This window comes from Camponotus vicinus, unplaced genomic scaffold (assembly GCF_025532165.1).
Source record: "Camponotus vicinus isolate PSW18456_S1 unplaced genomic scaffold, iyCamVici1.0 SCAF_1, whole genome shotgun sequence".
Lineage (NCBI taxonomy): Eukaryota > Metazoa > Arthropoda > Insecta > Hymenoptera > Formicidae > Camponotus > Camponotus vicinus.
Window position 1 is genome coordinate 10177888 of NW_028141945.1, and position 25363 is coordinate 10203250.

The 25363-nt window shown below is 26.1% G+C and overlaps 2 protein-coding genes and 1 long non-coding RNA gene across 3 annotated transcripts; 2 read left to right on the top strand and 1 right to left on the bottom strand.

Moving 5' to 3' along the window:
• Positions 1-1160: 1160 nt before the first annotated feature.
• LOC145973348 (aminopeptidase N-like) lies at positions 1161-14474 on the top strand. The gene is made up of 13 exons (XM_083102638.1): positions 1161-1279; positions 3339-3864; positions 4540-5103; positions 6715-6898; positions 7451-7607; positions 7962-8043; positions 8386-8789; positions 11274-11554; positions 11791-11987; positions 12134-12430; positions 12550-12616; positions 12852-12926; positions 13196-14474. The coding sequence occupies exons 2-13, from the start codon at positions 3362-3364 to the stop codon at positions 13322-13324; spliced, it is 2940 nt and encodes a 979-aa protein (XP_082958764.1). The 5' UTR covers positions 1161-1279; positions 3339-3361; the 3' UTR covers positions 13325-14474.
• A 2113-nt stretch (positions 14475-16587) lies between these two features.
• LOC145973354 (uncharacterized) lies at positions 16588-17474 on the bottom strand. Its single transcript, XR_014439417.1, has 3 exons — positions 17310-17474; positions 16813-17008; positions 16588-16662 (listed from the first exon to the last, which is right to left on the bottom strand). It is a non-coding gene; the product is annotated as an uncharacterized LOC145973354 (long non-coding RNA).
• A 6482-nt stretch (positions 17475-23956) lies between these two features.
• LOC145976880 (thyrotropin-releasing hormone-degrading ectoenzyme-like) lies at positions 23957-24993 on the top strand. The gene is made up of 3 exons (XM_083108354.1): positions 23957-24109; positions 24349-24545; positions 24693-24993. The coding sequence occupies exons 1-3, from the start codon at positions 23957-23959 to the stop codon at positions 24991-24993; spliced, it is 651 nt and encodes a 216-aa protein (XP_082964480.1).
• The last annotated feature ends 370 nt before the right edge of the window (positions 24994-25363 follow it).

The following is a 25363-nucleotide window of genomic DNA, read 5'->3' on the forward strand; positions in this document are numbered from 1 at the left end:
GTCATTGTTTCCAAGACACATCGATGTGTAACTTTCAATAATCGTTGCCTGGTATTACGAATTTTTTGAAATTTGCCAAAAAAAAAATTAAAAAGATTTATATAGTGAAAAACAACTTTTTTTGATCCCATAATATTTTAACGAAAAGATTTCAAATGTTGTTAATATAAACATAAATTTTTCTTTATATTTATTTTATATTTATTTATTTTTTAAATTATTTTTTTAATTATTTCGTTATTGGATGAACTTTAACAAGCATTTCTAAAACATTTTGTATTTGTAATTATATGAAATACTGCGATAATATTCAGAGAAAAATATGTGATGTACGTTGAGATTACTTCAAAGATATTTAAACCCGCGAAATATTTACAAGCCGCTCTTTTATACTCTCCGTGTGGACAGTTCCCGTGCATTAATTACTTCACTATTTTAGCGATTCGTTAGCGTAATCGACAACTGGTTTCGTATAATCTCGCAATGAAGATGCAGAATATGCGTTTGTTTATTACAAAAAAAAAAGAAACTGTAAATATTGCGGTGATATTAGTAAAAAACTTTGAGAAAGTTGAAAGAAAAGTATAACCATAACTATTTATGTATAAAACACGATATTGACAATTCCTTATGTATCCGTCCGAAATTATGAGGAATGAATAAACAAATGAATCTTACAGTACTTTTACAAAACTTTTACTGAATCATTAGCACATAGCGAGAATTATATTATAGAATGCCATTCATGTATTTTAACCGTTTTATTATTTTAATTATTATTCATTATTATGATTATTATTTATACAGTATAAATAATTACACATTTATTATTTTCTTTTTAATTTACAAAAAAATTTATTTAAAATATTATTGGTCTTCGATTTCTATATTAATTTTATAAATAATTCATTAAATGAGCAAATATATCATCAGTGAAAATGCTTTTCTACAAATAAAAAATTAAAATATATAACTTCTTGATTGTTTATACACTTGAGAAAAATTACGTTAAATATAAAAACCCTATGTATCTATTTGATTACATATCGAATCTTTTGATTATGTTTACTAAAAGAACATATCATCATACATGACCTTATTATCTGATTATATTAGCTACAATGTGTCAGTTACTAAGTTAGTCTTCGGTGATCTTCAGAAGTGGTAAGATCGCGATTACGCATATATATGTAGCATTAAGCTTGACGATAACACGCTAATTACAATTTATTTCAACAAAACTAACATCTTAATCCGCCACAATTTTAATTACAATAAGGTATGTTACTGCAAAGCATTTACACATTTATGAAAATACAAAATATACGTTGAAAATACAATTTAAATTAATATAAGAAACAAGTTTGATGAGCAAAAGTGTAACAATTTGAACTAACTATAAATTTAAATAACTTTAAATCTAAAATTCAAACTAACAAAACTATTTTGGGGAATTAAAATTATTATATATGTTTTATATGTTTTTATATACGTATATAAAAAGAAAAAAAAGGGAAGGATATTTCATAATATTGGTAATATTTAGTGATATTTATATCTTTTATAAGTTACAAAATCACAAATAAAATAGATTACATATATGGATTACATAAATATACATTTCGAAGATTGTGTTAAATATAACTATAAAATATTATACATTATAAATTATAATGCTTGGTAAATACTAATATCTTTGTTAATAAAAATGTATCACGTTAATACATGAACAAAATAAGCGCTAGATTCTAGTCTGCACTTGATTTTTTTCTGAATCTGATAGTTATAAGGCGAAATTAAAAGAAAATGGGAATAAATTTTTTTAAATAAATTTATAATAATAAATATTATATATATATATATATATATATATATATATATATAACTAATAATAGCAATTGAAAAAACGTATAGCACAAGATAAATAAATAATTTCGGTTACATATAAGTCAAATAGAAGAATGTCAAGTTTAAATTAAACGACTTTTTCAAAATGTCAACAATACATTGTATACAACATATAGGCAAAACCTTATAAGTACATGATTCTTCCTTTCGAAACTAAAATATTTTATTAAATATTGAACACTGAATACACAAATTTTTCTTTTATATTTATTTTCAATTTTCTTATGTTTAGGAAGACTTTAAAATATTTCAATAAACTTAATAACAGAATTGAGCTAACATATACAGGATGTCCCGAAACTGACGCTTGATATTTTAAAGGTAGATTCTCTGGCCAATTTAAAAACGATTTTTCCTCAGCGAAAATGTCGAGGGAGATCATTATTTTTTGCATATTCCCAATTTTTGTCATCATGTATCTTTCTAACTAAGCCTTAAATTAAAATTCTATTGAAGTAAACTCTACCTAAAATTAACTAAAGAATGTGACTTTATTAATATTTTATTCCCATAAGCCTTAGTTTGCGAAAAACCCTTTATTTTCAATCGTTTATAACTCGAAAACTATTAGTGCCGCGACATTTTCGCTGAGGAAAAATCGTTTTTAAATTGGCCAGAGAATCTGCCTTTAAAATATCAAGCGTTAGTTTCGGGACACCCTGTATATTTGTGGCTAAAACAGATAATAAACCAATGAAATATCTCACTTAAAAAATTAACAAAAGAGCTTTTGTCAACACTATAGATTAAAAAATGTCAAAGGATAGTAATTTGACTGCTTAAATATTAAAATAGACATCAGATGAAAAATTGAATTAGAAAATACGAAAAATTTTTCAATTTGAATAAATTAATGACCTATATATTAGTTTAAAATCTTTATTTTAACACATAATTAAATTGTTTTGAAAATCATGAATATAAGTTTGGCAAATATTATTTACTTAGAAGCTTTCTAATGTAATGAAAAGCATATTTTGAAATACAAATTCTTTATTAATAGGAGAGAGATTTTGAAATTAAGAATTATGTACGAAAATTAAATTCTCTAACTATTATAAATTAGAGATTATAACAAAACATTTTTATTGAGAGAATCACACTTAATACGTCGTAATTATTGAAATTTACTTCGCAAAATACTGTTGGTGTATCTGAAATATCATATGTTGTATCTGCGTGTCATTTGCTTTGTAATACAATTTAAAATTCGTTAGTTGTTTACTTGTCAGCATATACGAGTATATGTAAATGCATGTGTTTATCTGTGTAAGAACTAACTTGTATGCAAAAGAAACATAGTATTGTGAATGTTAATTCGATTAAATTTAAATTAGTAAAATTACACACATAAGAGGAAATGGGCAGCTCTATTTTTATTGTAATTGAATGCTCTTTTTATTAAAAAAAGAAGTATTTTTTTTTTACAGATTTCTGGAACGACAAAGTCGATATGATATTCCTCAAATTGTTACTTAACATCATATTATTATATAATATATTAATCTTCATCGGTGCGGTAGCATCTTTGTCCGAGAAAAATTCGAGGAATAATACGGCAATTGCATATCGTTTACCAGATTATATAACACCGTATCATTATAGGCTTCATATCGAATTTTTGCCACATTACAAAGTAGAAACAACACATTTCTTTGGTATATGCCATATCTACATCAAAATTAATCAGCCAACACACAATATAAGTTTGCACGCTCAAAAACCGCAAATAGAAATAAATTATGCAGTTTTAAAAAATAATGCATCGGGTAAAGAGAAACTCGTCTATGTCCCACAGAATAAAACGTATCACAATAAAAGTCATATTCTCGTCTTTCATTTTTCCGAAGAAATACCAAGTGGAGATTATTTCTTCATTTTGACGTTCACTGGTTCTTTAAACGATAATAAAAGTATCTATAAGTATTCTTATATAAACAGTGCAGAAAATAAAATGTGAGTAAATAGTGAATATAATAAAAATGTTAAGAACATACATTTTATCATTAATATAAACGTTTATAATTATTATTTTATTTTTTATTAAAACTTTTTTCAAACTTTACTGTTTATCGTATGTTTATTGTTACGCAATATACTTACTCTTCGCAAGATTTAGACATAATTTGAGATATATATATGACATAATAAAAATATTATCATGTATTATAATGAAGAAGTATGTATATAATAACAGCAATATACACCAATATACAATACATAATAATAATAATAATAATATTAATAAAAATAATAATATGTATGATGAAATATTACTGAAATATTGTGTGTGTGTATATATATATATATATATATATATATATATATATATATATATATATATATATATATAATTATATATATATAATTATTAAAAAGCAAACTCTTTAATTTTATAATAAAGCTATGTGCAATGCATACTTTACCAAACACGCAACTAAAAATAAAATCTATAATAAAAACTAAAATATTATTTGCAAAACACATCTATATATTTTTCATAGTATTGCTTTATTTATAAGATTTATCTATATATTTTCCATTTTGTATCAACTTCTAATGCAACGAATAAATTTTTGTCGTTTATTGTTAAAATGTTGTAAAAATTGATTTATTGTTAAAATATTGTAGATGGTTGTACACAACGCATTTCCAGGCAATTGGCGCTCGACAAATATTTCCATGTTGGGACGAACCGAAATTCAAAGCAACCTTTAATTTTTCAATAAAGTATCGTAAAGAATACACGGTTTTATCGAATATGAATTATCAAACAATACTTAATTTTACTGATACCAACATGCAAATGATGCTCATGAGTATCACTCCTGAAATCTCCACTTATCATGTGGCATTCTGTCTACTAACAGATGAATGGTTCAAATTTCCTTTTTCCATTAAATATGTCGATGATGATGACGATGATACAGACGATGATATATCTGAATTATTTAAGTCAATTCCATTGAATAGACATAAAACTCGGTCAATTAAACAGAATACACTTAAATATCAGTTAATTGAACGGAATAGACATGAATCTCAAATATCATTCGCGAAAGAAATTTTTAGGAAAGTTGTAACGCGTTTCTTATTTGATTGGGAAAACAAGAAACAGATTTCGAATGTCCAATTTGTCTTAATACCGGGTCTCCTACATAATGTCATAGAAAAATGGGGTCTTGTTTTTTACAGGTAATAGTTAGGTATTTTACAGATAAGTAGAGTCTAAAGTAGTAATAATAAGTTTGAATAAAATATAATAATATATTAAAAAAATATTATTACTTTTAGCATTCATAATTAGAAATTTTCAAAAAAGAAAAAAATAAATATATTTGATCATATTTTTATAATAAAATTTATATTAACTCTTTCGCTGCTGTAGGTGTCTTTTGGCGTTTTAAAATTTTGGTAATTGTATACTCTTTGCGCCTTAAGACGTTCAATTGTTATCATCTAGACTAGATAATGCTGTTGGCGCATTAGGCGTTCAGTACTTACATTATCATTATTTATTCAAATATCTTCATACTAGTACTTCATAGTAGACGATACGCAATGCGCGACACACAGCGAACACTTTATCTAATTTTATTGAACTTTCTTAAACTTTGTCGCGTATCGTCTATAACAGTCACGGCTACTTAGCACATATTTATATACGGTCTGTCACACGCGCTCAGCATTAGCCGTAGCGAAAGGGTTAATAAACAATAATGTAATATTAAATTTCTTATCTATATGATTTTCAAAACAAAAATCTGTTCGACAATACATTTTTGCATATGTATCTCATTAGTTTTACTGTTTATACTTGATATAACATGTATAATATATACAGGGTGGCCCATTTTAATCCATCCAGTCGAATATCTCGAAAACCAAGCCCGGGAGAGAAAAATGTTTCAGACAAAAGTTGTTTGGTTTCGAGGGGGCCATAAGTCGGTATCATTGGTTTGACCTTGAAGAGTCATTTGAAGGTCACGTGAAGGTCACTTTAATTTTTTTAAATGGAACACCCTATATATTTTTGCATATTCTTGTAGCTCATCTCGAGAGCTTTCCAAAACACTATAATTAAGTTAGTTTTCATTAAGTACTTTCCGAGTTATGAGACTTGAAATAATTTCTTAATTTTACATAAACCGTAAAATATCTTGTAAAATATTCATTTTTCGATTATCTTACCTTAATACTTTTATGTACAAAATAATGAGAGGAATCAATTGGTGTAAAGAAAAAACATAGTTGTTTTTAAGAAAAAATATGTAATTTGCAATTAACAATTACATATTTTTTTTTAAAAACAACTATGTTTTTTCTTTATACCAATTGATTCCTCTCATTATTTTGTACATAAAAGTATTAAGGTAAGATAATCGAAAAATGAATATTTTACAAGATATTTTACGGTTTATGTAAAATTAAGAAATTATTTCAAGCCTCATAACTCGGGAAGTACTTAATGAAAACTAACTTAATTATAATGTTTTGGAAAGCTCTCGAGATGAGCTACAAGAATTTGTAAAAATATATAGGGTATTCCATTAAAAGATATTGAAGTGACCTTCACGTGACCTTCAAATGACTTTTCAAGGTCAAACCAATGGTACCATCTTATGACCCCCTCGAAACCAAACAACTTTTGTCTGAAACATTTTTCTCTCCCGGGCTTGGTTTTCGAGATATTCGACTGGATGGATTAAAATGGGCCACCCTGTATATAATTGGAATAAAATTTATTATACTATATATTTGAAATAGATATTTTACATAATTTTATTAATAATGAATAATTTTTAGGGAAACAGCTATTATATATGAACAAAAAATAGATTCTCTTTCGCACAAAATAGAGGTGGCATGTTTAATAGCACGCCAAATAGCATATCAATTCTTTGGTATTACAGTCAGTCCATCCTGGTGGTCATATCATTGGTTGAACCAGGGTATTGCTACGTTGCTTGGAATAGATATTCTTCATGAGGTTCTTTTTTATATATGTTTATGTAATATTATTTCGCTTATGTGGAATTAAACATAAAATGCTTGTTCACACAAAAAAAATTTAACATTTTATTATAAAATAAAATTTATTATAAAATATTATAGTATAAATAATTGATCATCTAAATAATTTATATTTTTTGACAACATTTAAAATATACAAAGTAATTTAATTAATATAATACACTTTTTATATCAAATATAGAAAAATATTTGCATAAAATTTTTTTTAAACGACTTTTATGATATACAATTTATTAGATAAATTATATATATTTTGAAGCCAATTTTTGGTGGCTTTCTCTTTTTTTACTTAAATATACAAACGTTTCACTAAAAATGTTACACTAATAGCACAAAGCATTGTAAACAATAGATGTTATTAATGAAAATAATAATAATTGTAGTAATATATATATATATATATATATATATATATATATATATATATATACGAAACAAAATAATATACGAGCAACGTATTCCTCTGGTTAAAAATTTTTTAAATTGTCATTAAACTTTTTGTTATTAGACTTTTGCGAATTTTCGTACGTCGGATCTATTTGTAGTGCAGATGCAACAAGAATCTTTCCGTTTAGATTGTTATTACATCATGAAACCTCTTATATCACAGATTAACAAGCCTACTGAAATTAATTCACTTTTTTCTTTTTCCTATTATATCAAAGGTAAGATTAAATAAATAATAAACGGTTGTCCATAAAATCCTGAAAATAAATGTCATGAAAGAATAAGAAAGTTAAAACAAATTTGCTTTCTCACAATTTACTTACATACTAATTTTTTACAACAAAGAGATATAAAATTATAACAAAAAAGTAAAATGCAAAACTATACTTTGTTGTACAGAAAAAAGTGTTTATTAGAAAAAAGATATAAGAAAAGAGATTTATTTAATATAAAACTATATTATTTGGTACACAAAAATCAGATATGCTTTTAGTAAATTTGGATGAATTCTGAAATAAATTTAATATAAACATACACATATGCATTTTATAACATGTTTGTTTTCGTTGTAGCACCTGTTATATTGCGTATGTTGCAATATATTCTCACTAATGATATATTTAAGAAAGGCATTGAGAAATTTTATAAAACACAGTAAGTAATAATTATATAATATAGAAATAAAAACATGAATAGATGAGTCTTTACCCAAGTAGCGAGCACACGTCATTTTGACGTTTCAAATTGGTCATTCACTGACTATTCTTGACGTCACGAGTTGACTCTTACTACTTTAGCTTATTTTATAAACTAGACAATATTGCTCAACGATAAAATTGAAAATAAAAAATTGAATATAAAAAATTATATAAAAGTAGCATAATATAGAACATATTAATACGCTTATGCAATTTAATAATGCATCAGTATTTTTTTTTAAAATAAAAGAAATCTATGTTTATTTATACAATCAACAATATAAAATGTTAAATTTAGTATGTTTAGATCTGTAACACTCCATAATTTCTGCAACTATATGCAGATTGTTTATGAAAAAAGGAAGCAGTCCCATGCGAAACCTTTTATTATAAAAGAAATGATGACTGCTTGGACAAAACTAAAGCGTTATCCTACATTGAAAGTCGAAAGAAAACTATCTGAAAAAAATACTTCTTTCTTGATAATAGACAAATACTACTACTATGTTGATATGAAATATGATTGGTGGATACCTATAACAATAACTAAGCAGACAGAACCCGATTTTAGAATATCCGCGAATTGGCATGGATATGATGAAGAATGGATGAAATGTTCATTATCAAATTATTTTGTGCCATATCTCCGTAATTTTTCTGTCGAAGAAGATGAGTGGTACATAATTAATATACAACAAATGGGTAAATATTGATTGAATTTTATAAGAAGTAAATGTTTACTACGATTACTTACCTTACTATATTTTTATATTTAAATATACATATTTGAGTCTGTTACTTACAATTCTTGTATCTATTATTTAAAAAATCCATATTTTCTTAAATATTAAATAAACATAATAATACGCAAAATCAATTTCAAGCTATAATAAAATTATTATTATATTATTATTAGAATATATATACTTCTCGTTCTAAATTAAAATGTTAAATATTTTAAGTTTCTTCCATTACGCAAAATTTTTGTGAATAATGTGCTATTATAATTTCACAAAATTCTGTTATATGTGATATAGAGGTATTATAATACATACGGCATTATAACATAGGTATTATAATATATACGTGACATCTTACAATTTCTCTCAGTGCGATACTTTAACCCGATTACTTTAACTTTTTGTTTTTCATTCCTGAACTTTCTACATTAATGTGTACTAAAAATGAGATAGATCTGTATTTAGGAATTGGAAGGAAAGAGAAAAGAAACAAAAAGAATAAAATGCTTTAAAAATAAAAAATAAACCTAAATGAAGTGATTTTTACTGCACATCTGATTTTATTGATTTATTGACTTATACTGCACTGATTTTATTGTTTCTTATGTTTATTACGTACGATGATCAGATAATATTAAAGAGTTATGAATATTGCATCTATAAAATATTTAATTTTTTTCTTATATATAACAATTTAAATGATTGCTTAATTATTAAATTTATACGAGTTATCTGATATTCATTACATAATATTCATTATATATTTAAGAAAAACGTTTATTTTTTTATCGGAGAAGTATTTGTGGAAATCTACTTATTTATTAATTGTCTTATAAGAATAAACAACAAATGGCAAATCAGTATATAGGTGTTACATACCGCGGTTTTATTAATATATATAAATGCCTGTGATATATTTATAAATATATAATAATTTTATGGAAAGTTTTCATATTACATTATTTTTCTATAAACAAAATTAAATATTTTCACATCTTACAATTATACAAAAACTGAGTGTCACAGAGAAATTAAATTATCCTTTCGTAAAAAAAATATGGGGAAATGATGGAGATATATTATTACATGTGTGATAAAGTTTCTTTGTAATTTAGTCATTAGTTATGAATCAAAAAAAAATATATATATACAGGGTGTTCCTAAAAGGTCTCGTAAAACTTTAACCATAGATGCTACGTATCAAAACAAAGCAAAATGTCCATATAAACATGGGTCCGGAAATGCCCCCCTTCTGAGATAACACAGAGTGAAGTCACGTATCTTCATAGTCTTATTTGGCTCAATCACTAAATCCTCTGGACTTTTTCGTTTGGGGATACCTCAAGAGTTTTGTTTATGCTACACCAGTTCCTGATCGACAGGCTCTGCGCGATCGTATTGTTGATGGATGTAACACAATTCGGGGTACTCCCGGAATTCTCGACATGTTCGACAATCCATGGTGCGACGCTGTGGAGCGTGCATTGCTACTCATGGTGGCCACTTTGAACATCTTATCTCTGATGCAAATCATTACTACAGATGAGCTACACTACAGATGATTGAGCCAAATAGGCCTATGAAGATACGTGACTTCACCCTGTGTTATCTCAGAAGGGGGGCATTTCCGGACCCATGTTTATATGGACATTTTGCTTTGTTTTGATACGTAGCATCTATAGTTAAAGTTTGACGAGACCTTTTAGGAACACCCTGTATATACAGTATGTCTGATTTAAGTGGATACGCTTAATTATTTCGTAGAAAATTAAAGACAAAAAAATTGTTCAAACAAAAGTTGTTTGGTTTCAAGGGGGACATAAGGTGGTGCCATTAGTTTGACCTTGAAGAGTCACCTGAAGGTCACGTGAAGGTCACCTCCAACTTTTTAAGTGGGACACCCTATATGCTTTTACATATTCTTGTAGCTTATCTCGAGAGCTTTCCAAAACACTAAATTAAGTTAGTTTTCATTAAGTACTTTCCGAGTTATGAGGCTTGAAATCATTTCTTAATTTTACATAAACCGTAAAATATCTTGTAACATATTCATTTTTCGATTATCTTACCTTAATACTTTTATGTACAAAATAATAAGAGGAATCAATTGGTGTAAAGAAAACACATAGTTGTTTCGATGAAAAAATATGTAATTTGCAATTAACAATTACATATTTTTTCTTAAAAATAACTATGTATTTTTTTCACTTAAATCAGACATACTGTATATATTTATAGTAAATCTTCTACACAAATTTTATATAAAATATATAAAATACTTAACTATTGATTATTATAGTATTGCATCATAATATTATAGTAAATAATATAAAGAAAAAGGGAGAATATATATAAATATTTGGAAACGGAAAATATAAATGTTTTATAAATTTAATGAAGAAAAGAGTTATATTAATGAGATGAAAATTTCTTTTATACATAACAGGATATTATCGTGTTAATTATGAACTCAAGAATTGGCAAAATATTGCGAGATACCTGAATTCTGCGGAATATACGAATATACATGTTCTTAATCGTGCTCAAATTATCGATGATGTATATCATTTCGTGATGAGAGACGTACTCAAGTTTTCTATATTTTTGAATGTCACGGAATATCTATCGCGAGAGACAGATTATGTCGCATGGTATCCTATGTTTAAGGTTCTCGAAGATATATCAAGAATGTTTCCATTTTCAGTTAAAGAAATTAATAATTTCAAGGTAGACTATTATAAATGTTTTGTATGATTTAAAAAGATTTAATAAGATTGAGAAATTTTATAATAATATTCTATCCACTCTTTTTATTAAAGTAGAGAAGTTTTACAAGTATCATATTAGTTTACAACTTTCTTTACAAGTAACTAATAAAATTTATAGTATTGTATTTGTATTATTTATAGTATTATATTTGTATTTAGATTCTATTTATAATGTTATATTTTTATTATTTCTAGACAAAAATCTTGAACAGTTTGAATGGGCTTCTTCAAAACATCGGTTATAATAAAAAACCTAACGAAAAAACTGACGATTTAATTGACTGCTTAAGGCAGGAAGCTAGTAAATGGGCATGTATTTTTGGTGAACCAAATTGCGTGAAAGCAGCCGAAACTAAATTACATCAACATCTCACAAGTCCTAAAGGAAACAAGTAATTTTTCTTACAATTTCAATATTCATAATTACATTTTTCCTTTCATATGATATATGAAATGGTACTTAATGAATAACAAGATTTTTTTTAAGACTATAAACTAAATTCCTCTAGCAGATTTTGAACTTTCTTCTATATCATAGACTTTTGCCGTGGTGGAGACATTGGACGTTCTGTAATGGTTTAATAAGAGCAAACAGTAGTATTTGGGATAAAGTATGGAGTGAACATATTGAGAATCCTAATGTAATAAATTCGAAATTCCTTGCTTGTTCCAATAATTCTGCTACTATTATCAAATATACAGAAATGTTATTCAATAATTTTAATAAAGAAATGGGAGATAATTATTTAAATGATATTTTTCATATTAATGCGAAACATGCAAACAATAATGAAACGCTTGACAATATATTAAGGAATTTGAAGAAGATACCCAGGTAATGTGTGTGATATTTTTCTTTTATACACACTTCTATAAATTCTATTCATAATAATGTATTACACAGAAATTTATCATATATATTAATTTTAAAAGTTTATTATTTTTAATTTATAGAGAATATATTATTGCAACATTAGTCGATATTATTAATCATGTGTATTCTGAAGAACAACTTAATCAGGTAAATTTTGTAAACTTGAATATTGTATTATAACTTGCGGTATTTTGTAATATACATTAACTAATTTACGAATTAATTGTTAAACTTATCTACAAATATTGCAAGAATCTTAATTATAAAACAACTATCTTGTATTAAATATATTAAAAATGCAAAATTATACTATATCTAATTTTCATAACGCAAGATTAAATTATTAATCATTGAGACAATAACATATTCAAATTTATTTCAGATAAAACAGTTTGTGGATATTAATGAAAAATTAACTATTGAACATATGTCCGAGCTATTATTTAAACTATTAAAGGTAAATTCTTGGAATGCACAAATATCTTTATTCATTTAATATTTCTTTTTATTAAACACTTTTTTATTATTATTTTTTATCATTTATATATAGTATGTGTGTGTATATATATATATATATATATATATATATATATATATATATATATGTGCATTTATATTTTAATCATGCAATAAACTAGAAACAATACTGCATTAGATTTTTGTTTTAAGAAAAGAATTTATTAGGTATTGGCAATATATTTATTAATCAATATATTATTATTGTAGATTAATTACGTGGCAGAAATTCGCAAACTAGTTTTATTAATCTATCAGAAGATAAAAAAACGCAAGTCCGAAATTTCAAAATTTCAGACATTTCGGAAGTTTACAGAAGATTATACATATATACTTTAAATGTAATAATTATAATTATAACAATATAAAGTACAAATTTTTATATTATTATGAATACTTTTATATTTTCATATTATATTTTCATTATGAATATTTTTATAGTAATTTTGTTTTTTATTTTTTATAAATGTTCAAAGTAAGATGCATTCACGGATTTTCTTATATCTAGATATAAGAATCTTATATCTAGATATAAACTTTGTCACAAAAGTTGCTCGAAAAAACTATTTGTTCAGACTTCTAAAAATGTAGTAGTGCACCATGCGTCCATAGATGTTAAACATTAATATGCTTTCTATATTTGAAATCATATTATTTAATGAAGCATACATTTTGGAAATTTTGACTATTTTTTAATATCATATTGTTGTAATTATAATCTTCATAGTAATAAACATAAACAATATATATATTTTATAAGTTTATATAAATATAATAATGGAACATAGTTTATAACTTTCTCAATTGTATATTGACATAAATTATATTTTATTATTATGTCTTGCAAACTAAATGTTGTGTGTGTGTTGTGTGAGCGGTAACTTTTTTTATATAAATGCAATTTTATGACATAATACGCACACAAACACACACACGCACACATAATATGAATTTTTCGAAAAAATCTGTAGAAAAAGTTTATATTTCTTATTTCGAAGATTTACTTTTATTCTTAGTCGTGCGAAATTTGTAAATATCAAATTTTAATTATTCTTTACATGTCTTTAATATTTTGAATATTGCATTGTGTTACTTTTACAAATACATACTTTTCATATACATATTGTATATGTTATGCTATATTATTAAAAATTAAGTAATATTAAATGTATAAATTTGATATTGTTAGAATTTTGATAATTTACACATTATAAAATATTAATATTAAAATTAATTAATTGTTGTACATTCTTTAATTTTATTTATGATCTAATACATGTTACAATTATTTATGACAAAAGCTACCATATTTTTGCTATTCGAAAACCAGTTTATAAATATAAAATTCTATTTAATGTAATTATAATAACAAGCTGTATTTTTTGACATTTCAATATACATATAAACATTTAAAAATAAAATTTAAATAGTCTTATATATATATGTGTGTGTGTGTGTGTGTGTGTGTGTATGATTAACTGTATATGATTGGTTGTATGTAAGAATGTAAATATAATATCCATTGATATATCAATGCAGTTTTACATATTTATTTTACATTTATCCTGTATTTCCATAATTGTTAATCATTACAGATATCAATTCTCTCACAAATTTGTTTATACGAGTTTACCTTCATATTCCCTTTATATTTTTTAATCGGGTATATGGTTTTCGTATGTTAGATTTATTTAAAAATAAAAGTTAAATTTAAATTACAAAAGCAAATTAGTTTTACAAAATTAGTAAAAAGAAAGAAAAACTTTTAATTACATTGCTATTTTATTAATTTCTATAATACTTATAACTATATGTATAATTATTTGTAAGAAAGAAAATATATTGCAAAACATAGAAAAAGATATAATATAATTTTTATATTACAAAATTATTTGCATGAAACATTATTTATAAATATGAAAAATATTATTTATAAAATTCAAAAGTGATATTTGATATTGCTAATTGAAATGGAACTTGATTTCGATTAATAAGATATTTCTATCATATCTAGTCATAAGAATAGTAATATATAAAATTGTTTTAATGTGAAAGTGAATTCAAACTTTATATTGAATAGATATTACTCAACAAAAAAAGTATGATATACATTCAGTTTACGAAAACATTAATTTTTAACCGAAGTACTTATGTCAAATAATTGTTAGATTCTGAAATTAAATGATGGCTTTGAGTGAATAATGTTGTTGACTTTGAGAAGGAGATGCACTTTCTTTAATATATATAATTCATATATATATAATATACAGGGTGAGCCATTTTAATTAACGCACGCAATTATTTCGGAAACAAAGCATTTTAGAGAAAAATGTTTCAGACAAAAGTTTTATGGTTTCGAGGGGGCCATAAGATGGTATCATTGGTTTGACCTTGAAGAGTTATTTGAAGGTCACATGAAGGTCACCTTCAATTTCTTAAATGGAACCTACTATTTATCATTGCATATTCTTGTAGCTTATCTCGAGAGCTTTCCAAAACACTATAATTAAGTACCTTTTCGTTAAGTACTTTTTGAGTTATGAGGCTTGAAATAATTTCTTAATTTTACATAAACCGTAAAATATCTTGTAAAATATTCATTTTTCGATTATCTTACCTTAATACTTTTACGTACAAAATAATGAGAGGAATCAACTGGTGTAAAGAAAACACATAGTTGTTTTGAAGAAAAAATATATAATTTGCAATTAACAATTCCATATTTTTTCTTAAAAACTATGTGTTTTCTTTACACCAATTGATTCCTCTCATTATTTTGTACATAAAAGTATTAAGATAAGATAATCGAAAAATGAATATTTTACAAGATATTTTATGGTTTATGTAAAATTAAGAAATTATTTCAAGCCTCATAACTCAAAAAGTACTTAACGAAAAGGTACTTAATTATAATGTTTTGGAAAGCTCTTGAGATAAGCTACAAGAATATGCAATGACAAATAGTAGGTTCCATTTAAGAAATTGAAGGTGACCTTCATGTGACCTTCAAATAACTCTTCAAGGTCAAACCAATGATACCATCTTATGGCCCCCTCGAAACCATAAAACTTTCGTCTGAAACATTTTTCTCTAAAATGCTTTGTTTCCGAAATAATTGCGTGCGTTAATTAAAATGGCTCACCCTGTATATAATTATTGGCTTGGTGAATGACATGCTCTTGCCATTCCTTTTTTTTTACATACATAAACCTAAAACATTACACACACTCTTCCTCTTTTTAAATTTTTAATATTATACGATTATTTGTATGAAACATTTATAAATTTGAGAAATATTATTTATAAAATTCAAAAGTGATATTTGATACTGCTTGGACTGGAACTTTATTTGTCGATTAATAAGATCTTTCTATTATACATAATAATAATTATATATAAAATTGTTTTAATGCAGAAGTGAATTCAAACTTTATATTTCGTGCATAAATTGCATTGCTATGAACAAAAAAATATGATATAAATTCAGTTTACGGATACGTTAATTTTTAATCGAGGTACTTACGTAAAATAATTGTTAGATTACAAATTCAAGATTTAATTTTAATAAATCGATATGGAGCATTTGCCCTAAAACTTTTCGGTAGTACCATCTGTTACGCAGCAAATTATTGTATAACTTGTACTTTATTAAATTGCGAAGTCGATCACCCAGATTCCTTATGATCCCGCAAGTTTCATATACATCACGGTAAAATATACAACAGCATAATTATTGTCGTCCATATTATATTAAATACAATTATCACCATCAATATCATATTAATAAAATGATTATTTTGTAAAAAAAAAAATGTGGGGGGACTCACAATTTGAAGATAAGCAATAATAGCTTGTTTTCCATCCTCCGCGATGAAATTTCTAAATATGTTTACGTAATCATTCTTGTAAAAATTCCTTCTTCTAACATTTCAACCTCTGTATTTAGAGTATATGTCATTGTTTCCAAGACACGTCGATGTGTAATTTTCAATAATCTGGTATTACGAATCTTTTGAAATTTGCCTAAAAAAAAATAAAACGATTTATATACTAAAAAGCAACTTTTTTTGATCCCATAACATTTTAGCGAAAATATTTCAAATGTTAATATAAACATAAATTTTTCTTTATATTTATTTTATATTTATTTATTTTTTTAATTATTTTTTTAATTATTTCGTTATTGGATGAACTTTAACAAGCATTTCTAAAATATTTTGTATTTAATTACATTAAATACTGTGATAATATTCAGAGAAAAATATGTGATATGTACGTTGAGATTAAACTTCAAAGATATTAAACCCGCGAAATATTTACAAACCGTTCTTTTATGCTCTCCTCTGTGTGGACAGTTCCCGTGTATCAATTACTTCACTACTTTAGATTCGTTAATCGACAGCTAGTTTCGTATAATCTCACAATGCAGAATATGCGTTTGTTTATTACAAAAAAAAAAGAAACTGTAAATATTGCGATGATATTAGTAAAAAACTTTGAGAAAGCTGGAAGAAAAGTATAACCATAACTATTTATGTATAAAACACGATATTGACAATTCCTTATCTATCCGTCCGAAATTATGCGGAATGAATAAACAAATGAATCTTACAGTACTTTTACAATACTTTTATTGAATCATTAGCACATAGCGAGAATTATAAGAATGCCATTCATGTATTTATTTTAACCGTTTTATAGTCTTATATATTAATTATTTTAATTATTATTAATTATTATGATTATTAGTTATACAGTATAAATAATTACTCATTTCTTATTTTCTTCTTAATTTACAAAAAAATTGATTTAAGAAATTATTGGTCTTCGATTTCTATACTAATTTTATAAATAATTCAATAAATGAACAAATATATCATAATCAGCGAAAATACTTTTTTACAAATAGAAAATTAAAATATATAATTCCTTGATTGTTTATACTCTTGAGAAAAATTACGTTTAATTTAAAAACACGGGTGTACTTCTGAAAACCGATTACCTCCGATTTGAATGAAATTTTGTAGAAAGCTTCCTTTTAGCTTAAAATACAAGCCTGTAAAAGGAATTTTGGCGACTGCTACAAAAAAGTCATTTTTTTAAAAGCGAGGTTCCACATGGGTTTGTAACTTTCCACGCGAAGCGAGGGGGACAGGGTGGGTGCGGGAGGGAGGCCGAAGGCTCCCTTGCACCCCCGTGTGTGTGTGTGTGTGTGTGTGTGTGTGTGTGTGTGTGTATTTGGCTTGTTGCGCGACCTTGTTTATATTTGTTACGATTTGGTTACATTTTTTGCTAGCCGTTACTCGTGGTCTACGTTTCGATTTGTGCTGAGTACGTATGTATCGTTCAAAGAAGTAACGTTAACTAGTAAGCTAATAAAGCTTTGTTCAGTATTTTTTTGTGTATATATTCTAATCTATCTTATCTATCAAGGTATGATCTTTTACAAATTGTTATTCGTGACGATTGTGTATTGTTTCAACATTTTTTTGTAGGAGTCGCCAAAATTCCTTTTACAGGCTTGTATTTTAAGCTAAAAGGAAGCTTTTTACAAAATTTCATTCAAATCGGAGGTAATCGGTTTTCGGAAGTTTATCCAAAAACACTATGTATCTATTTGATTACATATCGAGTCTTTTGATTATGTTTACTAAGGGAACAATCGTACATGACCTTATTATCTGATTGTATTAGCTACAATGTGTCAGTTACTAAGTTAGTCTTCGGTGATCTTCAGAAGTGGTAAGATCGCGATTACGCATATATATGTAGCATTAAGCTTGACGATAACACGCTAATTACAATTTATTTCAACAAAACTAACATCTTAATCCGCCACAATTTTAATTACAATAAGGTATGTTACTGCAAAGCATTTACACATTTATGAAAATACAAAATATACGTTGAAAATACAATTTAAATTAATATAAGAAACATGTTTGATGAGCAAAAGTGTAACAATTTGAATTAATTATAAATTTAAATAATTTTAAATCTAAAATTGAAACTAAAAAAACTTTTTGGGGAATTAAAATTATTATATATGTTTTATATGTTTTTATACAGGGTGACCCATTTTAACTTAGGCAGCCAAATAACGCGAAAAATAAGCAAGATAGAGAAAAATGTTTTAGACAAAAGTTGTATGGTTTCGAGGGGGCCATAAGATGGTATCATTGGTTTGACCTTGAAGAGTCATTTGAAGGTCACGTGAAGGTCACTTCAATTTTTTTAAATGGAACATCCTATATATTTTTGTACATTCTTGTAGCTCATCTCGAGAGCTTTCCAAAACACTATAATTAAGTACATTTTCGTTAAGTACTTTTTGAGTTATGAGGCTTGAAATAATTTCTTAATTTTACATAAACCGTAAAATATCTTGTAAAATATTCATTTTTCGATTATCTTACCTTAATACTTTTACGTACAAAATAATGAGAGGAATCAATTGGTGTAAAGAAAACACATAGTTGTTTCGAAGAAAAAATATGTAATTTGCAATTAACAATTCCATATTTTTTCTTAAAAACAACTATGTGTTTTCTTTACACCAATTGATTCCTCTCATTATTTTGTACATAAAAGTATTAAGGTAAGATAATCGAAAAATGAATATTTTACAAGATATTTTACGGTTTATGTAAAATTAAGAAATTATTTCAAGCCTCATAACTCAAAAAGTACTTAACGAAAATGTACTTAATTATAGTGTTTCGGAAAGCTCTCGAGATGAGCTACAAGAATGTACAAAAATATATAGGATGTTCCATTTAAAAAAATTGACGTGACCTTCACGTGACCTTCAAATGACTCTTCAAGGTCAAACCAATGATACCATCTTATGGCCCCCTCGAAACCATACAACTTTTGTCTAAAACATTTTTCTCTATCTTGCTTATTTTTCGAGTTATTTGGCTGCCTAAGTTAAAATGGGTCACCCTGTATATATATACAGGGTGTCCGATTCCTGAGTGACCAAACGAAAAGTAGTGGTAGATTGGATCAAATTGAGAAGAAAAGTTCTCTACTATTTTGCAAAATTCGCAATAATTATTAAGAAATAAGCAAAAATGTTTCGGCGTATGTGTGAGAAGCGGTAGATCGCTCGCAGTGTCCGATTAATGAGTGATCAAACGAAAAGTGGTGGTAGATTGGGTCAAACTGGAAAGACAAGTCTTCTACCATTTTGCAAAATTCGCAATAATTATTAATAATTATTATAGGCAAAAATGTCTCAGCGCATGAGAAGCGATCTGTCTACCGCTTCTTATACTCTGAGACATTTTTGCCTATAACTTAATAATTATTGCGAATTTTGCAATATGGTAGAGAACTTTTCTTTTCAGTTTGACCCAATCTATCACCACTTTTCGTTTGATCACTTAATAATCACACACTACAAGCGGTTTACCGCTTCTCATGTACCGAGACATTTTTGCTTATTTTTTAATAATTATTGCGAATTTTGCAAAATGGTAGAGGACTTTTCTTCTCAGTTTGACCCAATCTATTACTTTTCGTTTGGTCACTCAGAAATCGAACACCCTGTATATATATATATATATATATATATATATATATATATACAGGGTGTCCTAGACCACCCGTACACCCCTTTTCTTTCAAAAACTAAGCATTTTAGAGAAAAATGTTTCAGACAAAAGTTGTTTGGTTTCGAGGAGGCCATAAGATGGTACCATTGGTTTGACCTTGAAGAGTTATTTGAAGGTCACGTGAAGGTCACCTTCAATTTCTTAAATGGAACCTACTATTTTTCATTGCATATTCTTGTAGCTCATCTCGAGAGCTTTCCGGAACACTATAATTAAGTTAGTTTTCATTAAGTACTTTCCGAGTTATGAGGCTTGAAATAATTTCTTAATTTTACGTAAATCATAAAATATCTTGTAAAATATTCATTTTTCGATTATCTTACCTTAATACTTTTATGTACAAAATAATAAGAGGAATCAATTGGTGTAAAAGAAACAGTTATTTTTAAGAAAAAATATGTAATTGTTAATTACAAATTACATATTTTTTCTTCGAAACAACTATGTGTTTTCTTTACACCAATTGATTCCTCTCATTATTTTGTACATAAAGGTATTAAGGTAAGATAATCGAAAAATGAATATTTTACAAGATATTTTATGATTTACGTAAAATTAAGAAATTATTTCAAGCCACATAACTCGGAAAGTACTTAATGAGAACTAACTTAATTATAGTGTTGTGAAAAGCTCTCGAGATGAGCTACAAGAATGTGTAAAAATATATAGGGTATTCCATTTAAAAAAATTGAAGTGACCTTCACGTGACCTTCAAATGACTCTTCAAGGTCAAACCAATGGTACCATCTTATGGCCCCCTCGAAACCAAACAACTTTTGTCTGAAACATTTTTCTCTAAAATGCTTAGTTTTTGAAAGAAAAGGGGTGTATGGGTGGTCTAGGACACCCTGTATATATATAACTAATAATAGCAATTGGAAAAACGTATAGCACAAGATAAATAAATAATTTCGGTTACATATAAGTCAAATAGAAGAATGTCAAGTTTAAATTAAACGACTTTTTCAAAATGTCAACAATACATTGTATACAACATATAGGCAAAATCTTATAAGTACATGATTCTTCCTTTCGAAACTAAAATATTTTATTAAATATTGAACACTGAATACACAAATTTTTCTTTTATATTTATTTTCAATTTTCTCATGTTTAGGAAGACTTTAAAATATTTCAATAAGCTTAATAACAGAATTGAGCTAACATATACAAAGTGTCCCGAAACTGACGCTTGATATTTTAAAGGTAGATTCTCTGGCCAATTTAAAAACGATTTTTCCTCAGCGAAAATGTCGACGGAGATCATTATTTTTTGCATATTCCCAATTTTTGTCATCATGTATCTTTCTAACTAAGCCTTAAATTAAAATTCTATTGAAGTAAACTCTACCTAAAATTAACTAAAGAATGTGACTTTATTAATATTTTATTCCCATAAGCCTTAGTTTGCGAAAAACCTTTTATTTTCAATCGTTTATAACTCGAAAACTATTAGTGCCGCGCGCCTACACACTCATCGCTCTTCCCCTCCCCAATCACCATTTAGCCGCGCGCCGCTATTATGTTACAGTGAGACCGCCTTCACCGCCACGCACTTCTAGCCACGCGCATTGGCCGATTTTCTTTAATTTATTTCTCGTTAATTATTGCGAATATTGCATAACTGTACAAGACTTTTCTTCTAACTTTGAGCCAATCTATCTTAATTTTTTAAAATTATGATCACTTTCATGACACCCTGTATATATATACAGGGTGAGCCATTTTAATTAACGCACGCAATTATTTTGGAAACAAAGCATTTTAGAGAAAAATGTTTCAGACAAAAGTTTTATGGTTTCGAGGGGGCCATAAGATGGTATCATTGGTTTGACCTTGAAGAGTTATTTGAAGGTCACATGAAGGTCACCTTCAATTTCTTAAATGGAACCTACTATTTGTCATTACATATTCTTGTAGCTTATCTCGAGAGCTTTCCAAAACACTATAATTAAGTACCTTTTCGTTAAGTACTTTTTGAGTTATGAGGCTTGAAATAATTTCTTAATTTTACATAAACCGTAAAATATCTTGTAAAATATTCATTTTTCGATTATCTTACCTTAATACTTTTACGTACAAAATAATGAGAGGAATCAACTGGTGTAAAGAAAACACATAGTTGTTTTGAAGAAAAAATATATAATTTGCAATTAACAATTCCATATTTTTTCTTAAAAACAACTATGTGTTTTTTTTACACCAGTTGATTCCTCTCATTATTTTGTACGTAAAAGTATTAAGGTAAGATAATCGAAAAATGAATATTTTACAAGATATTTTACGGTTTATGTAAAATTAAGAAATTATTTCAAGCCTCATAACTCAAAAAGTACTTAACGAAAAGGTACTTAATTATAGTGTTTTGGAAAGCTCTCGAGATAAGCTACAAGAATATGCAATGAAAAATAGTAGGTTCCATTTAAGAAATTGAAGGTGACCTTCATGTGACCTTCAAATAACTCTTCAAGGTCAAACCAATGGTACCATCTTATGGCCCCCTTGAAACCAAACAACTTTTGTCTGAAACATTTTTCTCTCCCGGGCTTGGTTTTCGAGATATTCGACTGGATGGATTAAAATGGGCCACCCTGTATATATATATATATATATGTATATATATATATTTATTTATTTATTTATTTATTTATTTATTTATTTATTCACATTCATGCATTTTTATTTAGTAAGAAATATCTAAAATTTTAAAATATCATAATTATTGAAAATCTGCTTTGTAAATAAATGTTTTATTAATATGTGTACAAACACATATTAAATTATCTTTATAGATAATAATTTTGACAAGTTTTCATATTACTTTATTTTTTATATATATCAAATTATACAATACATGCAAAATTATAAATACTTCTAATTGTAAGCCTCATAGTTATGTAAAGGACAAAATGCGACACAGAAGCTTTTATTATTATTTAGCAAAAATATATTAAATAAAGAGAAAATGCTACAGATATAATGTTACATGTGACGAAGTTTCTATAAAATTTAGTCATTTGTTATATAGAATCAAAATTATATTACATTTATCTTAAACATTTTACACAGATTTTACTTTATAAAAATAATTAATTATTGATGATTTTAGTATCATAATATCAAATAATATAAAAAAGGGAATATAAAATTTGTAAATGTTTTAATAAATTTAATGAAGGATAATGTTATATTAATAGATAAAAACATTTTTTTATACGCAACAGGATATTATCGTGTTAATTACAATCTCAAGAATTGGCAAAATATTGCAAGATATCTGAATTCTATGAACTATGCGAATATACATGTTCTTAATCGTGCTCAAATTATTGATGATGCATACCACTTCGCGATGAGAGGCACACTCAACTTTTCTATATTCTTGGAACTCACGGAATATCTATCGCGAGAGACAGATTATGTCGCATGGCATCCTATGTTTAAGGCTCTCGAAGATATGTCAAAAATCTTTCCATTTCCAAATAAAATAATTAATATTTTCAAGGTAGACTAGTATAGATGTTATGTATAATGATTTAAAAAGATTTAATAAGATTGAGAAATTTTATAATAATATTCTATCCACTCTTTTTATTAAAGTAGGGAAGTTTTATTAGTATCATATTAGTTTATAATTTTTTTTACAAGTAACTAATAAAATTTATAGTACTATATTTACATTATTTATAGTATTATATTTGTATTTAGATTCTATTTATAATATTATATTTTTATTATTTCTAGACAAAAATCTTGAACAGTTTGAATGGACTTCTTCAAAACATCGATTATGATAAAAAACCTTACGAAAAATCTGACGATTTAATTGACTGCTTAAGGCAGGAAGCTAGTAAATGGGCATGTATTCTCGGTGAACCAAGTTGCGTGAAAGCAGCCGAAACTAAATTACATCAACATCTCACAAGTCCTAAAAGAAACAAGTAATTTTTCTTACAATTTCAATCTTCATAATTACATTTTTCCTTTTATATGACATATGAAATGATACTTAATGAATAACAATTTTCTATTAAGACTATGAACTAAATTCCTCTAACAAATTTTTAACTTTCTCCTGAATATCATAGACTTTTGCCATGGTGGAGACATTGGACGTTCTGTAATGGTTTAATGAGAGCGAACAGTAGTATTTGGGATAAAGTATGGAGTAAACATATTGAGAATCCTAATGTAATAACTTCGAAATTCCTTGCTTGTTCCAATAATTCTGCTACTATTATCAAATATACAGAAACGTTATTCAATAATTTTAATAAAGAAATGGGAGATAATTATTTAAATGATATTTTTCATATTAATGCAAAACATGCAAACAATAATGAAACGCTTGACAATATATTAAGGAATTTAAAGAAAATACCCAAGTAATATGTGTAATACTTTTATAAATTCTATTCATAATATATGTATCATATAAAGATTGTTATATATACATTAATAATTTTATTATTTTTTTATTTATAGAGAATATGTTGTTGCAATATTAATTAATATTATTAATCATGTGTATTCTGAGGAACAACTTAATCAGGTAAATTTAGTAAATTTGAATATTATATTATAAATTATCGGTACTTTGTAATATACGTGAACTTATTTACAAACTAATTGTTAAACCTATTTATAAATATTGCAAAAATTTTAATTACATAACTATCTTGTACTATTTATACTGGAAATGCAAAATTACATATTATCTGATTTAAAGATAATGCAAGATTAAATCATTAACCATTAA